We start from the raw sequence: 22,575 nt of genomic DNA on the forward strand, positions 1-22,575 counted from the left end.
GTAAAATCTCTATCAGACATAGAGCACATCAATCAGAACCATATAATTGGTCTTGAATCTGCCTCTTACGTAAACGAAGGAACCGAGCAAAATGCTCATGTTTTGACACGAAGGAATCAAATTCAAGTGGAATTGTTGGAAGAGAGCAGCTTAACCGAACTCTTATTCACAGGTGCTGAAGCTGTTGAGGCCAAAGACGGGCCCCTTGCTTTGTACATAATTTCGAAGCTTAAAACAGTTGTATTAATGGATACTAAGGAAAATGAAGACAACCTTTTCAACAGGTTGGCATTGTTCTTCATTCAAGGCCTTTACAACAAGAGCCTTAATGTTGCTCCTGAAATTTCCCACAAACCGGTAGTTCCTGGACCGTTGGCAAACATAATGTCCGCATTTCAGATGCTCCAGGAGCTCTCTCCTTACCTCAAATTTGCACATTTCATGGCCAACCAGGCAATTCTCGAGGCCATGCGAGGTGTTAACGAAATTCATGTCATTGACCTTGACATCATGGAGGGGAGCCAATGGCCTTCTTTGATGGTTGACCTTGCAATGAAAGGTGGCCCCACAGCTTCCATCAGAGTAACAGCCTTCACAGTGGACGACCAGCAAACTGTTCACCAAGCCGGGATAAGGCTAAAATAGTTCACTGATACTCTCAACTTGCCGTTCGTGTTTGATCAGGTCAGAGAAAAAGAATTTAGTTGAATAACTGGAGTAGGCAATGCGGTGTTAATAGGCAACTGTATGATCCACAGCTTCACATGCCCAACAGAAGCTTCGCATCGGTGAGAACATTCTTGGATCATATGAGAAAACTATTGCCTAAGATTGTTGTCCTAGTAGAAGAAGAGCTGAATTTTTTGGGAGTACCTTCAATGTCCTTCGTAGAGTTCTTCTGCAAGTCTGTCCACCATTATACTGCGCTTTCTGACTCATTCGGGACTAGTTTTCGTGGTTTAGGGTACAAAACCGGATTGAAACAGATAGAGGAGGAGGTCTTGGGGATTAATATTGTCGATAGTGTGATGCGGCTCCCATGCGATAAGGAGGAAAGGATGATGTGGGGGGATGGTTTTTTTGCCTCCTTGAAGGGCGGTTTTAAACCCATCCCGTTCACTTGTTACAATATTCCTCAGGCGAACTACTTGGCTAACCTGTTCGATAAGGGGTACTCTGTTCAGCACCACAATTGCAGGTTAGCTTTGTGTTGGAAATCAAGGCCTATGTTAAAAGCCTCCGTTTGGCTGCCGATAACAATATCAATGCTTTGAACATCGAATCGCCTTCCTACTCGAGTGTTATGGAATCAAAAAGCCGATGTTTAATCAATCATCAATGCATCACCAATTATTCCACTTCTCTTGTGTGGGAGGGTGAAGAAAGCTTCTTAATTATTGTAAGAATTAACTACTGGCTAGTGTTAAATACAGTCTAAAACCTTTGCCAACTACCAAACACTGCGATTGAAAAAAGAATCAAACTTACTTATTACTCATGAGTGCAAACATTTCCAAAGGTATCTGGCTTTCACAATATTAACTTCCAAAAGGGATCAAAGGGATGGCCTTTCTAGCATCAGTAACTACGATTCAATAACCACAGCGAATCCTACAACTGAAGATTGGCTGTGAGATCCGAACCCGGCAAGTGAAACGTTACATTAACTAGTGTTTACAGAGGTGAGAGTGGAAGCTATTAGGGGTCAATTGCCATGGGTGTAATACGCCTTTTCAAAGGTTTACTTACAATTGGTGATTCATTTTTACCTTCATTCCTTTCTGCTTCTGATTTTCCCATTTTTTCTGCAACAATACTATCAACTACCATGTCATCTGGCTTCTCAACTGATCTTTCGTTCTCTTCACCCACGACCTCTTTTCCTTTCGTTTCTGATTTTCCACTCTCTGTTGTTATAAGACTATCAGTTGCAGTAGCTTCAGTTGCGATGTCCTCTTCCTTCTCAACAGGACTATCATTTTGCATAGCTTCAATTACCATGTCCTCTGGCTTGTGAACTTGGCTTCTCTTCTCGTGACCCACGACTGTCTTTTCTTCTGTTGCAGAATGAAACTGGAGTAAGGATAAACCAAGCAATGGAAGAATTGATGGATACAAAAATTAGTGATAAATAGATTTAGAAAATGCAAGGACAGAAAACCTGATAAATAGATAGGTGACCCCAGTTCATTATTTTCAAATTCAACAACAGTGCAGTAACCATCTTGAGAAGACAGTGCTAGATAATGAGCATCGGGTGACCTTTTGAAGAAAAAACATCAGAGGCCAACTTATCATAATTAAAACATCAAATAAATAGTTTACTGCAGACAACTGATACAAAGTTTACCATGCAATGTCTGTTATAGCTGCATAGTGAAGACCAGCAAAGATAGCAATCGGAGGAACACTCTCTGTGTCATAAATGTACAAAGAATTTAGAGTGGCCACAGCAAAAACAATGCGGTGGGGAAGGTTAAAGAACCCAGCTGCAAATTCACCATAGAATATTCATATTACTATAATCCATCAACAAAGCTACAATATATGTTGCAAAATAACAATGTAACCACCAAGCGTACATTGATTTGACCCCCGCAGGCTAAAAAGCAAAGGGCAGAAACGAACTGCTATAACAGGTTTGCAGGCACCAGGGAGCTGTAGAGCAGGCCTGTGTTAACATGAAATGTGAGAATAAATGCAAGAAGAAAGTTCCCTTCAAACTTGGTTAATTTACTTGACAATTGTGAGTCATGACACTGAAAAGCACAGGATCATGCTATGATACCCAACACAAAACTTAGGTGGAATATAGATGATGAATCATTTTAAGAGAAACAATATTCAGAACTAAAAAATAACACCGATGCCTTGCCTTGAAAGGTCCTTCCTAGAAAATACATAAGCAGTATTTACTGTTTCTGGTGTGGGTGATACTTTGTAGGAACCTGAAATTGGAAGATTGTTACGTCAAAAAAAGGTGTAATGAACCCTAACATTAGTGGTAATTAACTAATTATGGATAGTAGGGAGTCAGGATTCAGAGGGATGTCTAAATGACCATCTTATTTCAGGAACATACAGTAACCTAAATAGGGCATCTCAGATCATCTTTTCATTGTTTTAAAACATATATGCACCAATCCTAAACAAAATTATAACCCATTAAAAGTTCAAACTATGTAAGGATCCATGCATGCATGCATGCATACATCCATACATACATACACTTATAGGCATATTCTTATTTGCATACGTATAGGCATACATGTACATATCTACCATGATTCCAAAGCAGTCTAGGATACTTATACTCAAGACAGAAAAGCACAAAATCAACCTGAGTAATGAGCCTTAAGAAGGTGCTTAACCTATCAAACAAAATTCAAACTAAGGCCCTAAACCAAGATAGCACTATCTGCCAGATTGAATTCCACAAGCACCTACACTCCCTTAAAAATCCAGCATAAGTAGTCACATGTCGGAAAGGTCTAAAACCGAAGTATGTTATTCTAGAGACGCTTCAGTCCATAAATTCCATAGTCTCACTACGCTCATTTTATAGCCTAATACAAGTCATACATGTCTTGAGCGAATCTACCAACACTGGAAATTAAAATGGTGTGTACTTCAATCATCAAAAATTAAGTTCACTTCAAAGAGTCCTGAAAATCAATATGATTGCAAATAATGGGTTCTTTTGAGCTATCGTAATTCAATTAAACAAAAAACAATAGCATGACATACTTAAGGCCCTACAACACATAAAGCACAGAAACCAATAAAACCAACCCCTAAATTGCTAAAACCTTAATCAAGAAAAGTACAAGTAATGAATATTACATTCTTGAACTTACTTAAATACCCTAAATCTACCCACCCATAGCCTATGCGGGATTTAATGGTATCAAAGTTTCTCATTCTTTAGGCCTTTGGGTCTTCACCAACAAGAAAATCACTCATATGACACATATACTATTTGACGTGGCCCATTCCCTCAATGGCCCCAAGATGTCACCATAACCATGGCCCTTGAACCTCACAACTACTTGCTATCATATCATTGGTGACCACCCAAGGCTAGCTTCATGTGTGCTAACTCAAGTTGGCATTTGGATTTATGAGCCTTACTTTAAGCTAGATCTTCTCAACTTATAACTGACAGTGAGATCCATGAATATGACATTGTCCATCGAAAAGATGATGGAGCAAATTACATTTCTCCAAAGTAGACTAACCCAATGGATGCTACTAAATTAGTTACAGTCCTCACCTAGAGGCTATGTCATCCATACAATAATAATTGCCAACAAAAATGGGGGAGGTGGTAACAAACATACAATACCCATTGGAACACAACTGACCATCATGGACAGAAAATTACACTAAGTCCACATTTCGGTGAGCATTCTATTGAGGTAGTACCTGCTGGAACAAGCAGAAATGATCCATCAGGTGACCATGCTAATCTTCGAAAGAAAGATGGCAATGTCTCATCAAGAAAGAGATGGTTTTTAGCAGACTGCATTAGAAAACGTCAAGAAGCTTAGGACATTTGTATTCCATGTATTATTATGATAAAAACGAAATGCATAGATGATTTACTATTTGCTAACCTTAGAATCATCCGAAAGTGGATGTTCAGCCTTCGAAATAACATGCTGAGAAACAAAATTTGTCTTCTCAGCACCTGTCCCTTTTGAATGAGGTTTCTTGACGTAAATGCGACAAGTTCTATCAGAACTAAGGGAAGCAACGTAGTTGGCCAATGGGTCCCATGCCACACCTTGAACATAATGGCAATGGGAATCCAGAATCTGATGGACAGAACCTGATGAATAGAAACAGGCAAGATCATTCTTGATCTTTTATGAACTATTAACAGATATTTGCTACAGTTATTTTGGTTAGCCATTCTCTTTCTTACCTTTGTTCACATCCCATATGATGCAAGAATTATCCACTGACCCGGAGATGAGATATGCACCATCAGTAGACCACTGGAGGTCAAGCACATCCTTGCGGTGAAATCTAACTCAAGAAAAGCCAGTCATGAACATAGGACTCATGCAAGAAAAAAATGGCCTAATAAAGCTCTAAACAGTTGATCTGACATTTTGATTGAAATACATCTGAAATTGAACTCCAAGATGCCAGATTGCAAGTACTAAATCGACTACATAAACTGAATTCAAATTATTCACCTAGTACCTTATCTATCACAAATTGGTTCATGGTATCAAACTGAATGCAACAAACTAACAGGATCAAGTACAGGTCATTTGTGTGTATACACATTTATACAGTCTCTCAACTCTAAAATAACACTATTTGAGAGACCGCTTTTTAAGTATGCATCAAATGAAGTTCCTTTCAAAAAAATCAGCTAATAGAGAAACTACATAAGCGTTTGATCAAAAGGTGATAATTTCAGCCAAATCAGAAACACTATATTGGCATATTAGGGTGTGTATGTGTGTCTGATTAACAAAATTTTAAAAATTCAAATAGCACATTGGTTTCAGGCTACATGCGACAAACGAATGGGATCAAGTAGGCAAATACCTGATTCTGTTAGACCTAAATCGCCTAAACTGGTGCCTTGCCAGCTGTACCTTGAACTAATATGCAAATGCAATGCATACAAAAGGGTCACTATTCAAATTAAAAATCTTAGTGATGCCAGGAATGATCTGAGATGAGCATTTGGGTATAACCATGGTGGATTTAGGATGATAAAATTTTGAAGAAATAGGATGTGTAGAAGACTAAGAAGGTTAGGGTTTGCAGTAATTCTAACAGAGGGGAATAGATAGGTAGAGGAGATAATAAAATCACTAAGTTTCATTCATGCCAATCTGGTTTGGTGTTTAACTGGTTTCAGTTATGAATAGAGAGATGCTTAACATGCATGTGAGGTGTAATTATTTTGTATACAATAAAAATCATTGTTTTGTCATAATTCACAAACTAATTGGTTAACCTGTTTTAATTTACAAAGCTAAAACTCAAATCTAATAAGGATGGGATAAGGAAAGGGTGCTATCTAAGTTCAAGTTTTCTTTTTCCGGGAGAGGCTATGGATCCAATGACAATAAGCATGTTGAAAATCCGATTTGGTGTTTCATTATTTATATGAACTGAAAACTGTAAAAGCCTGGACATTCTATGTCAAAATGACTATTTTATATGCATGGATAGGATTCCTTTGTCCATATAAAAGATCAATAGACCCTCCAGTTATTGTTATCACTCATTGGCGGCTTCTGTTCACTTCTCCATGACGGTCACCTAACAACATTACCATTCCCATTTCTAAGATTCTCAATTTATTTTACTAATTATCTCTACTTACAAATTTTCTAATCTTAAACTACCACGGACAGTTCTTTCTTCACCCAAAAGGCATTACATTTAGATTTCATCCAATGGACTTAGTCTTAGGCTTCCAAAGAAGATATCTCTTACATAACCATGATGTAGATAATGCATAACTTACAACAATGTCTTTAGGACCTTCCACACTTTGCTATTTTCTGTTGCATGCAACTTCCACACAATGAGCTCACCTCCTGATGATAACAAGAAAAACATGAATCAGGAACAGGTAACTTAAGGGACATTGAATCAGCTAAAATGGCGAATCAGGATTGTCTTGTTATACATATAAAATAAATTAAGTTCTGTTAGTGGCTTCACATACCGTCCGCACCAGAGGCAAGTTGTTCTCCTGCATCATCATTGAAGAAGTGATATTAGTTGGAACATCAACAATAACCATGATGAAGGGAAGACATGTCAATAACACAATCACCCAAGCTTCAATTATTCGTTTTTTTCTTTTGAAAAGAAACTTCTCTTATTGCATACCCAATCTTCATTAACAAGCCAATGCAATACTACTCAGATATACAACAAAGTGAAGCTGCTATCTGAAGGACAGAGTTTGGTTTTCAGATATGGAAGGGATTGAGAAATCAAAGAAACTTCAGCACTAATATGATTGAAGACCCCCCCCCCCACCCCCCACCCCCCTTTCTCCCTGCCTTCTAAAACCTAATCTCTCTTCCTTCTATTGTTCTTTTATTATAAATCTCTTTGTCTTCTATTATCTCCAATTGCCTTGGTGTTCCTCTTATTCTGTCCCATTCTTCTTCTTCTTCTCTAAACCCCTCTCCCCTCTATACTTCTAAATTCTCTTTACTGGTTCTACACCTTTTTTTAATCAATACACATGTACTGTATCGTGGGATCAATGAGAGCTGACTTCAAAATGGAAAGTTGATGCCATAATTTCATATTCTATTGACACTCTGGGAGCTGTGACGCCATTCTTCTTCATTAGATTCACAATTTTCTGTACTTTCCAATTGTTATAAAATGTACAAACTTCAGACCTCCCAACATTTAGAGAATCTAGTTCCTAAATACCTCAACCTCTCGGAACTCCTATGTTTAAGGAGAGAGAAAGTGGCTCCTAGTGCCTAGCTATTCAATGCTTTAATACTACTACATTTCATGCGTGGCTAGAGTAACTAAAACATAATTGTTAAATCAAAAAGTTGAATTCAAAAAGTAATAAACAATTGGTGACTATCTAAAATAGCTAGTATAGTTAGCTTAAGCACTTCAAAAGTGCCCACTGCCCAGTCATTTTAGCATAACGTTGACTAAAATTAAAACACCTCCCGTTGAGATGCTGTTAAACGTTGAAACTTCTTCATCCCAGAAGATATTCATCCTCATTGATTCAAAATTCTGACTTTAAAGTATAGGAACTTCTACTTTGCAGTACATGCTGTATTCCACCATGAAACTTCTTGCTTATTTTATTTTTCAAAACCTAGGAGCAAGCTGTTTGGGGTCGCACTTGTGGATCAAATGGGGACTTGAGAGTCTGGTAACTATGCAGAAGAAAAGAACATCAATGGAAAATTCCCAGAAACTAACCCTCAAAACCATCCAAATCAGATCAATGTAATCAACTATATTCCCCCGATCAGACTCAACCAAATTTGCCAAATTATCCCAGTCATCTGTAAGGAGGAGGTTGTTTAAAATACACACACAAACTCACTGCTAGTCATTTCATACTTTAATTAAGTCAGCAAGTTGTATTTCTGTCCTTGAAATTATGACATATGGAAATTAGGCATAAAAAAAATTTGACATCAGTAAATGGGAATGAAAATGTAACTTTTAGTCTTATACATTCAGGTATGCATTGAAGGAAAACGTAACCCCAAAAACATATTTCTACATCAGCAGCTTGATTCTCTTCATAACCAATGTTTGAGGCAAGAACTGAGGATTACAAATGCCAAAGCCAGCACATTAGAAGCAAGTTCCATCTAAGTTATCATCTTTAGAAAAGTGAAATCTAGATAGAAAAGAAAGAGAAATGAACGTTCACTGAAAACTAAAAAGGTGTTCCAGTTGGAAACAAACACATACAAATTTCATCATGAAATGAGTTTCAAGCAATTATGTGCAAGTCCTGACTGTTAAATACTAAATCTCGAATTACATTTCCTTGTAAATCCATGCAATTCCTAACCACTTAAATAGTAAAACTGAAATTACATTTCTGCTTAAAACCCTCAATGACAGGTTCACACCAATATCATACATGGATAAATTGTAGGAAGCACTTCAAGTGCTTTTTCAACATTCACTTGAATTTTTTCCTAAGGATTGGTTCCAAAAACATTTTCACCAAAAGCGCTTTTAATCATTTTAAAAGCACTTCCAAATGAGCCCTTATACAAATGGAAATGATGTTCTACGATAAAATATAAAACAGTAACTACTACCCTTGGAAGATAAAATAAATTGATAAGGGTATGAAAAACTTAATGTTCTGCATAATGACAACACCTTTTCACCTTAATATAATCCTAGAAAGTTCAGAATATACATAGCCAGTATGCATTCTGTTCACCAAGTCTGGAGTTAGCATTACTAACATTTAATGAATTTCAGGATCTAATATGTGAGAATTCGCGGAAACTAGCTATGCAACTCAATCATAATTTTACAGTACAGCATATTCATTACACTACAGCAAAGCAGACAACAATGAGACATAGGTATTCGCTTACCTGAACGGGAGAAGCGAAGAACATTCACGGCGGAACTATGGTAAGAAAGGCTATTTTGATATGAAGCTACTGGGAGTTTCTTCTCCGTTTCGCTCGAACTTATTAACCAAAGCTGGTAAATATTAAACAGGAAAAAAAGAAACAGTTAGTCCAACAATTAACAAAATGAAATCACTCTAGCAAAAAGAAACAAACTAAAATCAACACTTAGAAATAAGCTATAATGGACAATTTGAGTGCTGGGTGAGCGAAATTGTTCAGATTAATGTCGAAATCTGGTAAGAGAGAGTACCTTGATGTCGAAATCGGCGCCACCAGTGGCGAGAGTGCCGGAAATTGGGTGGAAATCTAGGGTCAGGACCGGCTTGGTGTCGTGCCAGTTGATCTGAACAGTCCCTCCCTTCATTTTTCTTGGTGTTTGGGGATTCTTTTGGGAATCCAATCTTGGTTTATCAAATTTGGGGAAGAAAAGGGAATTTAGGTTTTCCTGGGAAGGAAGAGTGGTACTTAACTTCGATTTGGCGGGAATTGTTTTGGGAAATTCTACGGTTTGCCCTAAAATATTATCTTTTATTTGTATTATTATTATTTTGTTTTTTTACTTTGAGAAATCCAACTTAACCTTTTGATCACACGAAATCTCTATATCGTCTATGGACCCATGGTGTTGCATTTACTTAAACATTTTATTTGGCCCATGTTGCTACAAATTCCCAGGTCTCCCAACAGGGTTTGCCATATCTTATGGGAAGTAGTATCGAAGAAAATTAAAAAGCTCACTTATACAATGTCCTGGGTCAGGGACGAAGTCAAAAATTTCTTCTAGTGGGGGCAACCGAAAATAACTAAGAAAATCTTATTATAGTATGGTTATATGCAATATGATATTAAGGATGGTTTCAAATGATGATGTATCACGATTTCAATGTTACAAAAATTTCAATATAGTAGTGGAAAGTGGCAAAGTGATGAGAAAATATAAGTACATGATAGGCAGGAGAGGGTTTTTTCAGTTTGAATGACAGAACAAAAGCACTATTGCTCATATAATATTTGATATGGAGTATAAGTAAAATGAATGTATATTGAATATTAGATACATATATTTTCTTCAAAGATAACCCGTGTATATTATATAATTGTAGTCTGTAATTAAACAAATGAATTATTTGAGTGGGACATATGCCCCAGTGAGCCTTCGTTGGCTCCGTCCATGTCCGAAGCCGAGGGATGCAATGTCGGAGTCTCGCTCGTAAAGGCACATTGGTTGAGCATGACCCGTACGTAATTGGTTAGTCAATTAAGGCGCAATTATAGATTTGGCACATTTTCTCATAAGTTGATTACAATCGCTGATCATGAATCGATATGCACATAATTTAGTTCAAAAGGCAAGTGAGAAGAAACCATTGATATCAACCGACTAGGTACCGTTCCCATGGGTCTCTAACCAAAATTAAAAAGTCCAGCTGAGCAAATTATCTTGAATTCATCCTGTGCATATTTGTAGTACCATAAATAATCATTACCGACCATGAAACATGTATCCAATATGATTGTCACGTACTCACAGTATATAGTGATGAGCCGATTCCACATTATATATTTTACCTTATTTTTTGGTATGTTTTGGTGAAATTTTGATACCTTGATGTGTATTTTAAATGTAGGATATACAAATCCATTTTGGGCATAAAGTGATGAAACGATGAAATTTTTCAGTAATTCCAATTGAAGCGGGTTCGTGTGTTTGTCAAAAGGTTGTGTCAAAGTTTCAACATTTAATTCCAAGGCACATGATCATGGCGAATTAATTAAGGTCCAACGATTGACGTTCTAGGCTTAATTATGATTTTTGGGCATGAAGATGGCGTTTTTTGGAGTTTAACTCTTTTGCAAAGTTGAAGGTGACATATCACTAAGCTTTTAAACAAGATTTTTTAGGCCTGATTTGGAGCTAGAATGGTCCAGCAACGTAGACAATTGCTAGCTGTCCAGATTTCCTAATTAGATATGGATTGTGGTTTTTAAGTTATCTTTTTGTTATTTTGTTTCCTAGTTTTTAGAAGGCGTTATGTAGGTAGGATTATGAATAAAGGGCTGTATATAAGCTTCCAACCAGCTTTTAGGGTTCTCTACGCGATATTAAGAGCACTCACTAAATCCCTGGCAAATTGCAAACTACAAACTACAAACTACAAACTACAAGGGTGTAATTTTGCGTAACTAATTCATTTTGCTAGGGCTAGACTACGAGTCTTAGCATGAAAAGTGATTTTATTAATTTGCCTAATGAATTGCTTTGAATTATTAATCACCGTGCTTAAACTATCTAATTGGCTTAGTAATTTGCCGCTATTAAGATATTTAGACAAGTAATTTGATGAAATTTTTGTTAGAACATTACCCTGAAATTGAGGAGGGCTTATTGTGATTAGTTATTGTAATTTCACTTAAGGTGAACATTGCACTCTTAAGGGTTGAATGGTTTTTCAAAGGGTTTTCACAAACTTAATGAGTCTTGCATGTTTATACTTGATCTGAATATCACAGATGGATTTTATGTTAGATATATATTTCCGTTTGAATATCACGAGCAAAATATGCATTAGGAAAACCTAACCTTCGAAGCATGTATGTGGAAATTCATAAGTAATTGGTAGAATTGCATAGGATTATTAATGGTGACCACTAACTCCTAATCTTCGCCATAAGTGTTTATTGAAATCCATTTTATTCTTTTATGATTTTACCGACTTGTATTTTTAATTAAGGATTATATTAAATACAAATCATGCATCCAATCCTTGTAGAGAATGATCTTGCATGAGCATTTATATTACGACTACTTTATACCCTTGCAAGTATTCTATGTGATTTTAACCATTTTTTGCATAGATGCTAAAAATCCTACATATAGTTTAGAACATTTTATTCAATTTTGGGTATCAGAAATCACTGCTCTTCTCTAGCTCATTAACAAGCAAATGGTCAAAGAAAAGAAGGTGGAGAGGTAAATATCTATGAACTGAAAAGCATACTAGATGAAACGAAAGGTAATTGGTTGGAAAAGCTTTATTATATCTTATGAGCCTAAAAAACAATAGAGAAAATACAAATGGCAGAATCTCTAGTTTCTTTACTACATGGAACAAAGTAGTAGTTCTACCAATTCATGTCAGTAGAACAAATGTTAGATCTCTTCTTTCTACTGCGTGTCTTTCTACTGCATCTTAGGATAATGAGTTATGATTTATTTAGATCTTTTGGAGGAATGAGAGATTTCCCGGATCAAGCATGCATTAACAAAAATACCTCTCTCACGCACAAGCGTGTGCATAATCTGCTAGTTTCTAAAGATAAAGGAAGAGAGGAAGAAATTCAATAATTAATAATTTTGTCACTGTTTTTATACCTGGGAAATAATCTGGCAAACAAACTTTCCATCCAACTTCCTGAATCAGTACTAAATGTGATTTTTCGTTAATGTAAACAGTACCGGAAACTTTTCGTTAAAATTATCTAATAAACTGATAGTTCATATAAAATATATATATATATATATATTGAGAATTGTTATTAGCACTTCAAAAATCTTATTCTACACTCCAAACTTTCTATATTAGGAAAGAAAAATACAGTGTAGAATGAAATTTTTAAAGTGCCAATAACAATTCCCTATATATTTCTATATTATATATAAATATATATTGTAGTACGTAAGCCAAGTAAACCGTTATGATTATTCCTGAACCCCTTAGTCAACAAAATCCCAACAAACCATTTGCGATCTAGCTAGCTGGTACAAAATACAATTAATTAATTAATGCTAGCCAGAACCCCTAGTACTTTTTTCACGATTCACATATTCCGTTGCCCTACGTGCTTAGTCACACATTTTTCACTTATTAATAATTCATTACAATTGAGCATTGAACACAAATACTATCAATCATTTCCACAACTATAGATAATTAATCCGAGCCACGCACCTCTAATAGCATCATATTATCTAATCACACTAAGCTCGCAGCAGCACTAGTAGTACAGCTGCAATTAAGGTAACTTCATCCGGTGGTAGTGGCTTGGTCTAGTTGTCAGGGTGTCTAGTGAACGAGGAGGAGGCGGTGGAACCATGCTGCGGCGGCCATTCCAACGGCAACCCAACCCCTGCAGTAGGAACTCCAACTGATGTTGATGGGCCATTAATAATATTGGTATTGCACTGATCATGAGCTGCTGCTGCGGGTGCTGCAGCTGGGTGGTGCTGATCATTCTGATGATGATGACCATCGATACTAATGTTTTTGACATTACTGGAAGAGGAGGAAGATGATTGTAGCAACCGGATTTGCCTCTTCAAGAACTTGACGTATCGAATAGCTTCGTCTAACATAGAAGCAGTATCCATTTTAGTTCCTCCGGGAACGAGTCTTTGGAGGATACGAATTTTCTCGCTTATCCTCTCGCGCCGGTGACGCGCAGCCACGCTCTGGGGATCATCACTGATTCGCACATTCCGCCTTTTGGGCTTTCGGATTGTAGCTGGATCGATGTCCACCGGCTGCATAGCGGCGATCCTGTACATCATTTCCTTCATAGCTCCAAGCTCTTCTTCACCAGTTGCTACGGAGGCCTGGTCTTGATCATCTTCGTGATCATCTAATTCCATCAAAGTATTATTATTATTCCCTGCAGCGGCGGCTAGTAGTACTTGATGAGCGTGATGATGATGACGATGTTGATGATGGTGACCGATGATTAGTTGATCATGATCATGAATATTCAAAGGGGAGGGAACATACTGATGATGGGTAGATGAGGAGGATGGGGTTTGATGATGCCCTTGAAGATGGAGAGGAAAGTTTGGCCAAAGAGAAGCATACTCAAAGGAGGAGGAGATCTCATGTGGGAGGATGGGATCTTCCATGCTAACATGATCATGATTAAGATCCTGCCCGCCGGAAGAGTTTAGAGACAGCTTACTTGCATAATCAATATTGATGTCCATGCTTTTCTGTGCCGGTAAATTCCAACTGATGATTATTTATATTGAAAATAAAAATAAATTTGGGAAGATACAAATTCGATCTACCAGTTGATCAAGTGGACTTGAAGTGGTATTTGTGGCCTGTACATGCGATCAATGATAACACAAAAATATAGCACCATTTAACTCGTCCGGTGATTGGCGATCAAACGGCGAAATAAAAAAGTCTGCTAGGTTTTCAATTGAAGCTTTAGAAGGAACGATCCAACACTCACCATCTAAAGTTAGAGAGAGAGATAGGAGGGAGAGGGAGGGGGAGAGAGAGAGAGTATTGGAGCAAAATTTTAGTGAAGGAAGAGGGAGAAGCATGCATGATATGCAACAAAGCAGAAGAGGGATGAATTGATGAAATAGAAAAAGATAATGGGTGGAAGGGGGACCCACAAAAGCGATCAAGTGATGATCAAGGGGTTAAATGATCTTATATCTTTATCTGGCAAAGTTGTCTAGGGTCAAGGATTGCACTTCTGAGAGCTTGCAGGCTTTGCCACATTCCTAGGGTTCTCTCCCATTTATTTACTTAATATAAATATAAATATATTTATACATGGAGTAGTACAAGCACTGAAACTCTAGCACTGCTTCTTCTTTATGCTTCATGATTCGCTGTTGCGGATATAATTACTTCGGTTACTCTTTCAGCCAAAATTGGGTTTCGTGCGGGGGTGAGGTTTCCTTGGTTTTAGTCTTGCGTACACACAGTAATTTTTGGGTCAATTTATGGTATCACCAATGTTATAAACGGTGTATTTTTCAAAAATTGAATACCAAAAACGTGTATTTGGTAATATTAATTTATAGAAAATTTTATTTTAATCGTTAAAAAAGATCATGTTTTTAATAATACCGTATGTAAAATGAAAAACTAAAAATAATCCTTTGAATCATATCCACATCAGCTTATATATTTCATGTCAAATTTAATTACTTTTTTTTTTTAATGAATTTATTGTAATTTTTAGTCTGCCTACATTACCTCTTTAAGGGATTCAAACACAAAAATTGAATAGCATTTTGTAAATTAGAACTAATGTATAAGGCCTAACGAATCAATAATGCAAAAATTATTGGACCTAACGAATTAAAACATAAAAACTAACAAACCATGCATACCAAATTGACCAGACGTAATGAACTAAAACATAAAAAATAAAAAAACCCAAAAATACAAACTATACCAAATTGACTGTACTGAATCCATCGGACCTAATGGACTAAAACATAAAAAATACAAATTGTACCAAATTGATCGTATCGAATCTATCGGACCTAGTGAATTGAAACATAAAAAATACAAATTGACACAACCCGACCGAAGCCAGGGCATGCTGGCCGTCACGTGGGAGTGATGTAACCATGTGCACAATGCGGAAGCTAAGAAATAATAATAAAAGTACGAATAAATAAAAATCAAGCTATACACTAAATAGATAACATACAAGTGCAAGCGTAAGTGTGAAAAACAATATTCAGAGCACGGAAGATCTAGTGCAGTCCGGGGGAATAAACACTAAATAAACACACCCAGACGTGGTCCTACTCTGGTGATAATCTGTCAGATATGCCGTGAATCCCTCGAGAGCCACCAACAGATCTATCCAAACTAGAAGCTGGAGGGGCACAAAGCAGAAAGCGTGAGTAGGTAAAAACAAAGCTTTTCAAAATCATTTCAATATCAAAATTACTAACCCTTCGCCGTAAAACCTGTATAGTTTCCCAGAAAATAGAATATGCACATATATATAAATCATGCTCAGAAATATGCCATGTCGAATGCCTCTAAATAAAATGCAAGTACTCAGGTAATGTCAAATCAGTGCGATGAAATCTGTCAGCCGGAGTCACCTAACGTGACTTGTACGGCTAAATCTAGAGCTCGAATCTCCAACTCACTAACTATACCTGCACACGAGTCGGAACTACCTAAAGTGGTTTGTACGACAGGACTAAGTGTAAATAAATACGCTCAAGTGCTACAATCACGTAAAGACTGGGCGAATAATCGCGGATCACCTACGAGTCGGAACCACCTTTAGTGGTCTGTACGACAGGACTGTGCACCTAACTTGGATCCAAGGTAAACGTGTGGTGCGGGAGGTGAACATTACGTGAAGGACTGTGCCCTACTCTGGGCGGGAGCACTAACACCGGGGGTGCAGGTTATGAGCTCTCTAAGCATCTCAAATCATTACTAAACAAAAATATAAACCATAACTTACCTGACACTTACCTGTGCGTCCGCAGCACCAAACATATATATATATATATATATATATAGATATATGCAACTACTAATGCATAATTAAATAGGCAAATGCAAAGCATGGCATTTAAAACATATAAATGTTTCATTTCATTTTCTGGGAAAATCACAAGTATATAGGTATATACAGAAAACCAAAAGCCCACTCACTGGTATGTAGAAGGGTCGTAACCCCCTTGCCTCGAGTGACTGCGCTCGTCCTGGGGATAGGTCTCACCTATATGCAAAACAACTATAAAAACGTTAATTTAAAGCACATAACCCAAATTAGGTAATAACTTCTCATACCATGCTCAAATGGGGTGTATGAATACACCAACGTGATCTACTCAACCTCACGAACATCCCCATATTTTTAAAATAATTTTCCGACGCCTCAGGTGCCCCCACGCGCCGCCCACGTGCAGGCACGTGCCTGGTACACTGACGGCATCAGTTAACGCCGTCAGGAATATTCCATTATGTTTGACAGATTTTGTTAAAGTTAACCTAATGCCGTTAGGAATATTCCGTCGTCTTCTCCGGCCAACCTTCGGCGCCGTTGCCGTCGCCGGAAAATCAGAAAATTTTCTAAACTTAATATCTCACTCGTTTTTCACCCAAATTTCACAAAATTGGTACCAAAATGAAGCTTACAACTAGAGGAACAAATCCTTACCACTTTCAAGCACTAAAACCAACGGAATCTCGCCGGAAAAACTCCACCAAATCCGACCAAACCTGTAACTCACGATCCCGACGTCCAAAACCTTCAAACGAACCACCCCGAGCTTCCTAAGGACTTCACCAAGCTTCCTACAAGCCTAAAATTCCCAAAAACACATGATTTTACATGTGCATGAACAGTACTCCGAAATGAACCTCTCGGGTTCGACGTGAAAACGAAGGTTCCCTTACCTGAAATGGGTATGGTTGAACTCCTAAGAACCTCACGAGCACAAATGTATAGTTTTCTTCCTCGATCTACCATGTTTTTGAGTGTTTTAGTCTTGTCCGTACACAAGCAGAAGAAAAGAGAGAGAGAAAGACTCGGGATAGGAAGAAGATGAGGATGAAAGTGTGTGGGTGCATGTGTGGTCCAAAATCAGCCTACCAAAACCCCAAAATGACCACACAACGAAACAAAACACTAGGGGCAAAACCGTTATTTTACCCCTACGGTACGAAAAATCCAGGACAGGCTGTCACACAAATGGTACCAAATTGACCATACTAGATCTATCGGCCCTAAACTACATAACGTACCTAATTTATTGGACCTAATTTGTTGGACCTAATTTATCGAACCTAGTGAGCTGAAACCTAAAAAATACAAATCGTACGAATTGGCCGTATCGAAATATTAGACATAAACTATATAACGCACCTAATTGACCATACCAAAGCTATTGGACCTAAATTAGTGCATTCTCCACACAATATCAAATTTGAATAATATAAAAAAACAAAACAAAAAACAAAAAGTAGGTAATTATAGAAAATAAAGATGGCATTTTTTAGAAAATGAGATGGAGGTTACTTTTATGGATGATAATGAAACTACGGTTACATTTTTCAAACTTTGATAGTGGAGCGAGGTTACATTATAGACAATAAACATGACATTCTTGTAAATAGTGGTAAAACTTGTGGTTTTATTATAAGTGACATGTCATGATGCATCAAAATGAAGGATATTTTTTAGATATTGAAAACCTTCCAGGGTATACTCTAAAATCATCTTTGACAAGCCCTTATCTCTAAAAGGCTCATTATTTTAAGCCAATTTTTAGTGACTTTAAATTTAGGAGCTTTATTTGTAGAGATTAAAACACAAAATACATTTCATAGAAGTGAATTGTTATTAGCACTTCAAAAATCTCATTTGACACTGCAAACTTTCTATAATTAGAAAGAAAAATACACTTATGAGGAGTGTATAATGAGATTTTTGGAGTGCTAATAACAATTCCCTTCATAAAACTATATTAGTTTTGAAGCATTTCAAGGAGAGACAAAATCCCAAACCCCAACAAACCTAGCACAAAAACAAGCACACCAAAATTTAAAATTTATGTCATGCCCTCAATAGACTTGTTAATTAACCAAGCCAAAACTACAAACTAATCATCTATAAAAACTTCAAATTAATTTTAGATCCTTAAAAAATTAGTTTATGCACTTCATCATTTTCACAATTTATACACTTCTACAAGATCAATGCCAATATTCCAATAGTTCTACAAGATCAATTTCAAAATTTCAGCATTTATGCGAGATCTATTTAATTTCTAGCACTTTTACTAAATCAATTTCAAAATTTTAGCATTTCTCCAAGATTAGTTTCAAAATTTTCAGCACTTTTGCAAGATTAACTTCAAAATTCCAGCATTTCAGCAAGATCAGTTTCAAATATTTTAGCGCTTTTGCAAGATCAGTTTTGAAATTACAGAATTTCTGCAGGATTAGTTTCAAAATTATAGCACTTTTGCAAGATCAATTGCAAAATTCATGCAATTCTGCAAGATCAAATTCAAATTTATGCATCCGAATCATCCAAACCTAAAAAAATCAAATATTTTCATATACTACTAAACGAAGTCCCAATTGTTCTCATAAAAGGAAAAAAAAAAAACTCATGAATCTAGGGAATACAAAGAAGAAGGGAGGAGAGAAGTATGAATAACAGGTAGGAGAGAGAGAGTAAAAAAGACAAAGAAGGAGGAGGAGGAGGAGAGGGAAAAAGAGAGAGGAATAAGGAGACAGAGACACATCTTTCGAATAGAGGGGTAAAAGTAACAAATGCAAAGACAATTAAAAAACAGCTAAATATAAGCTTTGTCCTTGTATGAAATAAATAAAAAAAACTTATCTCTCTTTAAAATGAAGTTTTATAATTTGACTGTATAAGTAATTTCTCCTTAATATTATAACTCAAAAAACAATTTTTTTTCAACTTGAGCTGGTTATGAATTTTTCTTGAGCTAACCCAAATGGAAAAGTTGTGAGCGGGTGCCGAATTTATGGGAACCGAATTCAACAAAGTCAATTTTTTGTGCATTAGGGTTTAGGTACTCTCAATGTACAAGATCACAGCTTTTAAACATTTAATTTTTTAATTTAGGGGAGGAGGGAGTTCGAACCCGGAACGTATGCGTAGAAACCCAATGCCTATCTGCTAGGATATTAGACCACATACAATTGTTAAACTTCAAAATATTGTTTGTTTTACATCAATGGAATAAACTAAGGTCACATAAGAAAACATTATGCTTGACCAACAAGGAAAAAAATGTTACATTTTTTATTATGCAATCTTCCCACTTGAAATTTGTTTTTAGCAATACAATATATTGGTATCCTCTATACTTTTTAGTGTGAGATCTCATGTTCGACGAACTTGACTTATGAGTCCAATACCTAATTATTAAGGTTAGTGACACTACATGTTTGTGACAGGAGCATATTTATGCGACTTTGTTAGCCTATTTCCTTGCATTTACTCAATTAGTTTATATTTATTAGAGTATTTTAAGCTATTTTCGTGTGTTTGTAGGTTCAAATGGTAAAAGTGGCAAGAAAATGCAATTTGGAGCATTTTAGAGCAGTTTTGGGCTTGGAATGGATAACACATGCATGAAGCAAGGTGGATGGACATTTTTGAAGATCAAAAGAGGCTAAGAATGTGCTAAAGAGTTCAAGAAATTAATTCAAGACATAGAAGATAAGGAATCAGCTAAAGAGAAGGAACATTATCCAAAACCTTATCTTATCTTATCCTAACCTTATCCTAATCTTATTCTACCTTAATTCCAACTGCAAGGGGGAATCAATTTCACATTAAATCACCTAACTATCTGGTTCTAGAAGCCCTATCCTTTGTTGTAAGATCCCACATCGCCTAAGGGAGTGATCCTTATATGTATATTCTCATCCCTATCTAGCACGAGGCCTTTCGGGAGTTCACTAGCTTCGGGTTCCATGGGAACTCCAAAGTTAAGCAAGTAGCGCGCGAGAGCACTCCCATGATGGGTGACCCACTAGGAAGTTCTCAAGTGAGTTCTTAGAAACAAAACCGTGAGGGCGTGGTCGAGGCCCAAAACGGACAATATCGTGCTACGGTGGTGGAGAGGGCTTGGGTTGTGGTGGGGGCCCGCACTGAGATGCGACAATTTGGTATCAAAGCCTAACCCTGACCGTGGTGTGCCGACGAGGACATCGGGCCCCTAAGGGGGGTGGATTGTAAGATCCCACATCGCTCAGGGGAGTGATCCTTATATGTATATTCTCATCCCTACCTAGCACGAGGCCATTTGGGAGCTCACTGGCTTCGGGTTCCATGGGAACTCCGAAGTTAAGCGAGTAGCGCGCGAGAGCACTCCCATGATGGGTGACCCACTGGGAAGTTCTCGTGTAAGTTCCCAGAAACTAAATCGTGAGGGCGTGGTCGAGGCCCAAAGCGGATAATATCGTGTTACGGTGATGGAGCGGGCCTGGGATATGGTGGACCCTAGGCCGGGATGTGACATCTGCCCTAGATTTGTGCTGCATAAGCTAACCATTTTCCTCTAGGAATCTGCCGCATCACCCTAGTCTTTTTCCTTCTTGGTTTGTGCCGTGTAATCCTTCTCCTTGACAGCCTTTGCCATGCCTTCTAGCCCTATAAATACACCACACATCTGTCGTATAAAGGGAGAGCTTTGGAGAGAATTTCAGAGATAAAATATAAAGTGTGCCGCAACTTTGCAAGGAAGGAGAAGAAGAAGCTTGGAGCCGTGCCTACCATCCAAAGCCTTTGGATTGTTGGAGCATTTCTAGGTGTATTCTATCCTTAGTTTTAGTTCAATGTTTATTTTAATTTGGTTTTCAATTATGATGAACATGAGGAACTAATTTCGTTTTAGCTAGAGGTGAATTCAAAGCCGTGAACATATATGTGATATGAATTGATTACATTCAGTTATTGTTTCATAAATCGTGAATGCAATTTACTTAACTGTTTGATTAATAACTTATTCTTGTGTGTTGATTAAGGGGGCCCACTTAGTTTGCATGCATGAATTTGATGCTAAAATATAAGAGAGTTTCACCTAATAGTTATGAACTTATATTTACAAGTAGTGGAGGTTGCTAGTCACAATTGTGTTAAGTAAATTCCTGGCAGGAGTTTCATGCAGTTCATAGATACGAATGTCATGTCAATGCTTATGATTTTCACAGAACTTAATGATCTTTGATATGTATCTCTATTATGCAGTTCATATAGGGAACTTGATAAGAATAATTTGGTTGCGTCGCTGAGTCCGATTTAATGAATTTAGGAAAATCTGAGAGTTAATTTGTGCAGTTCACGGTTAACTTGGGGCATTGTCATTCATGGTTTATAGGAAGAATATTTACGGTTCGTTTTGCAAGAAAGTAAGCTTGACAAAATATAGGTCAGAAACGTGACTAAAGAATTCGCCACTTGAACATTTTGGTGACAAAAGATTTTACTACACAAACTTTGAGGCAATGAAATATTTGCATCATGAGAACTATAGTCAACAATAGAGTTTTGTCTCAAAAGAACTTTACCTGACAAAACATGTCGTCAAGTAAACATTTGCCCAACGAAACGTTTTGTCGCATTTGATCTTCAAAAGTTATTTATTTATTAACATTTTGTCACGCGGATGTTTAAGCGACGAAGTAAGTCGTTACTTTATGTTTAGGGTGACAAAATATGTTGTAGCTTTATGTTTTGGGCAACAAAGGTATTTCGTCACACAAAAATTTTCTGATTATTATTTATCTATTTTTAAATTAATTGTAATTAATCAAATTTTCAATTAATTTAATTATTTAATATTTAAAATACAAAGAATTTGATAAATAATGTACAAAATCTAGGTCACCACTCGAAAATGACGTGCTGTGTGGCTCGGGCACAATCATAAGTGAGTAAGGATCGTTGTATCTACATTGGCGCCCAAATGCATGTTAAACGAGCAATAGCGCTATAGAAACTTCTTGCGGAACGACTCCACTCAAAGTTGTTTGGAAGCATATGTTGACGTCAACTTTATCCATGACACGCAAAAGAAGTATTTTGACTTTACTAGACAGATGAGGTAAAAATCAAAGAAGCTAGGACATTAAGGTAGGGCACAATAAAGTAGAATGCGTGTGAGAACATGGAA

General features: G+C 37.0%; 3 protein-coding genes across 4 annotated transcripts; 1 reads left to right on the plus strand and 2 right to left on the minus strand.

The window, feature by feature from the left end:
• The first annotated feature begins 246 nt into the window (after window positions 1-246).
• LOC137719934 (protein NODULATION SIGNALING PATHWAY 2-like) lies at window positions 247-1,274 on the plus strand. The gene is made up of 2 exons (XM_068458914.2): window positions 247-635; window positions 740-1,274. The coding sequence occupies exons 1-2, from the start codon at window positions 247-249 to the stop codon at window positions 1,272-1,274; spliced, it is 924 nt and encodes a 307-aa protein (XP_068315015.2).
• A 192-nt stretch (window positions 1,275-1,466) lies between these two features.
• Window positions 1,467-9,747, minus strand: FAS2 (Transducin/WD40 repeat-like superfamily protein). Of its 2 annotated transcripts, none has more exons than XM_068459876.2 (12): window positions 9,394-9,747; window positions 9,102-9,213; window positions 6,704-6,730; window positions 6,500-6,572; window positions 4,928-5,031; window positions 4,617-4,831; window positions 4,426-4,522; window positions 2,876-2,948; window positions 2,583-2,671; window positions 2,351-2,489; window positions 2,162-2,262; window positions 1,467-2,057 (listed from the first exon to the last, which is right to left on the minus strand). In XM_068459876.2, the coding sequence occupies exons 1-12, from the start codon at window positions 9,505-9,507 to the stop codon at window positions 1,699-1,701; spliced, it is 1,503 nt and encodes a 500-aa protein (XP_068315977.2). In that variant the 5' UTR covers window positions 9,508-9,747; the 3' UTR covers window positions 1,467-1,698. The 2 variants fall into 2 exon arrangements, with proteins under 2 accessions (XP_068315977.2, XP_088555748.1); XM_088699622.1 differs by having other exon boundaries at window positions 1,467-2,054; window positions 9,394-9,658.
• A 3,094-nt stretch (window positions 9,748-12,841) lies between these two features.
• Window positions 12,842-14,386, minus strand: LOC137719484 (uncharacterized). Its single transcript, XM_068458525.2, has one exon. The coding sequence runs from the start codon at window positions 14,110-14,112 to the stop codon at window positions 13,192-13,194; it is 921 nt and encodes a 306-aa protein (XP_068314626.2). The 5' UTR covers window positions 14,113-14,386; the 3' UTR covers window positions 12,842-13,191.
• Window positions 14,387-22,575: the final 8,189 nt, after the last annotated feature.

This window comes from Pyrus communis, chromosome 1 (assembly GCF_041283825.1).
Source record: "Pyrus communis isolate YQ-2024b chromosome 1, ASM4128382v1, whole genome shotgun sequence".
Lineage (NCBI taxonomy): Eukaryota > Viridiplantae > Streptophyta > Magnoliopsida > Rosales > Rosaceae > Pyrus > Pyrus communis.

Coding starts and splice junctions, on each gene's coding strand:
- LOC137719934 (XM_068458914.2), top strand. CDS start 247: ATGGATACTAAGGAAAATGAAGACAACCTTTTCAACAGGTTGGCATTG. Junction 636..739: donor GTTCACCAAGCCGGGATAAG/GCTAAAATAGTT, acceptor CGGTGTTAATAG/GCAACTGTATGATCCACAGC.
- FAS2 (XM_068459876.2), bottom strand. CDS start 9,507: ATGAAGGGAGGGACTGTTCAGATCAACTGGCACGACACCAAGCCGGTC. Junction 6,731..9,101: donor TCTTCGCTTCTCCCGTTCAG/GTAAGCGAATAC, acceptor ATGATGATGCAG/GAGAACAACTTGCCTCTGGT. Junction 4,832..4,927: donor CATATGGGATGTGAACAAAG/GTAAGAAAGAGA, acceptor TCTATTCATCAG/GTTCTGTCCATCAGATTCTG.
- LOC137719484 (XM_068458525.2), bottom strand. CDS start 14,112: ATGGACATCAATATTGATTATGCAAGTAAGCTGTCTCTAAACTCTTCC.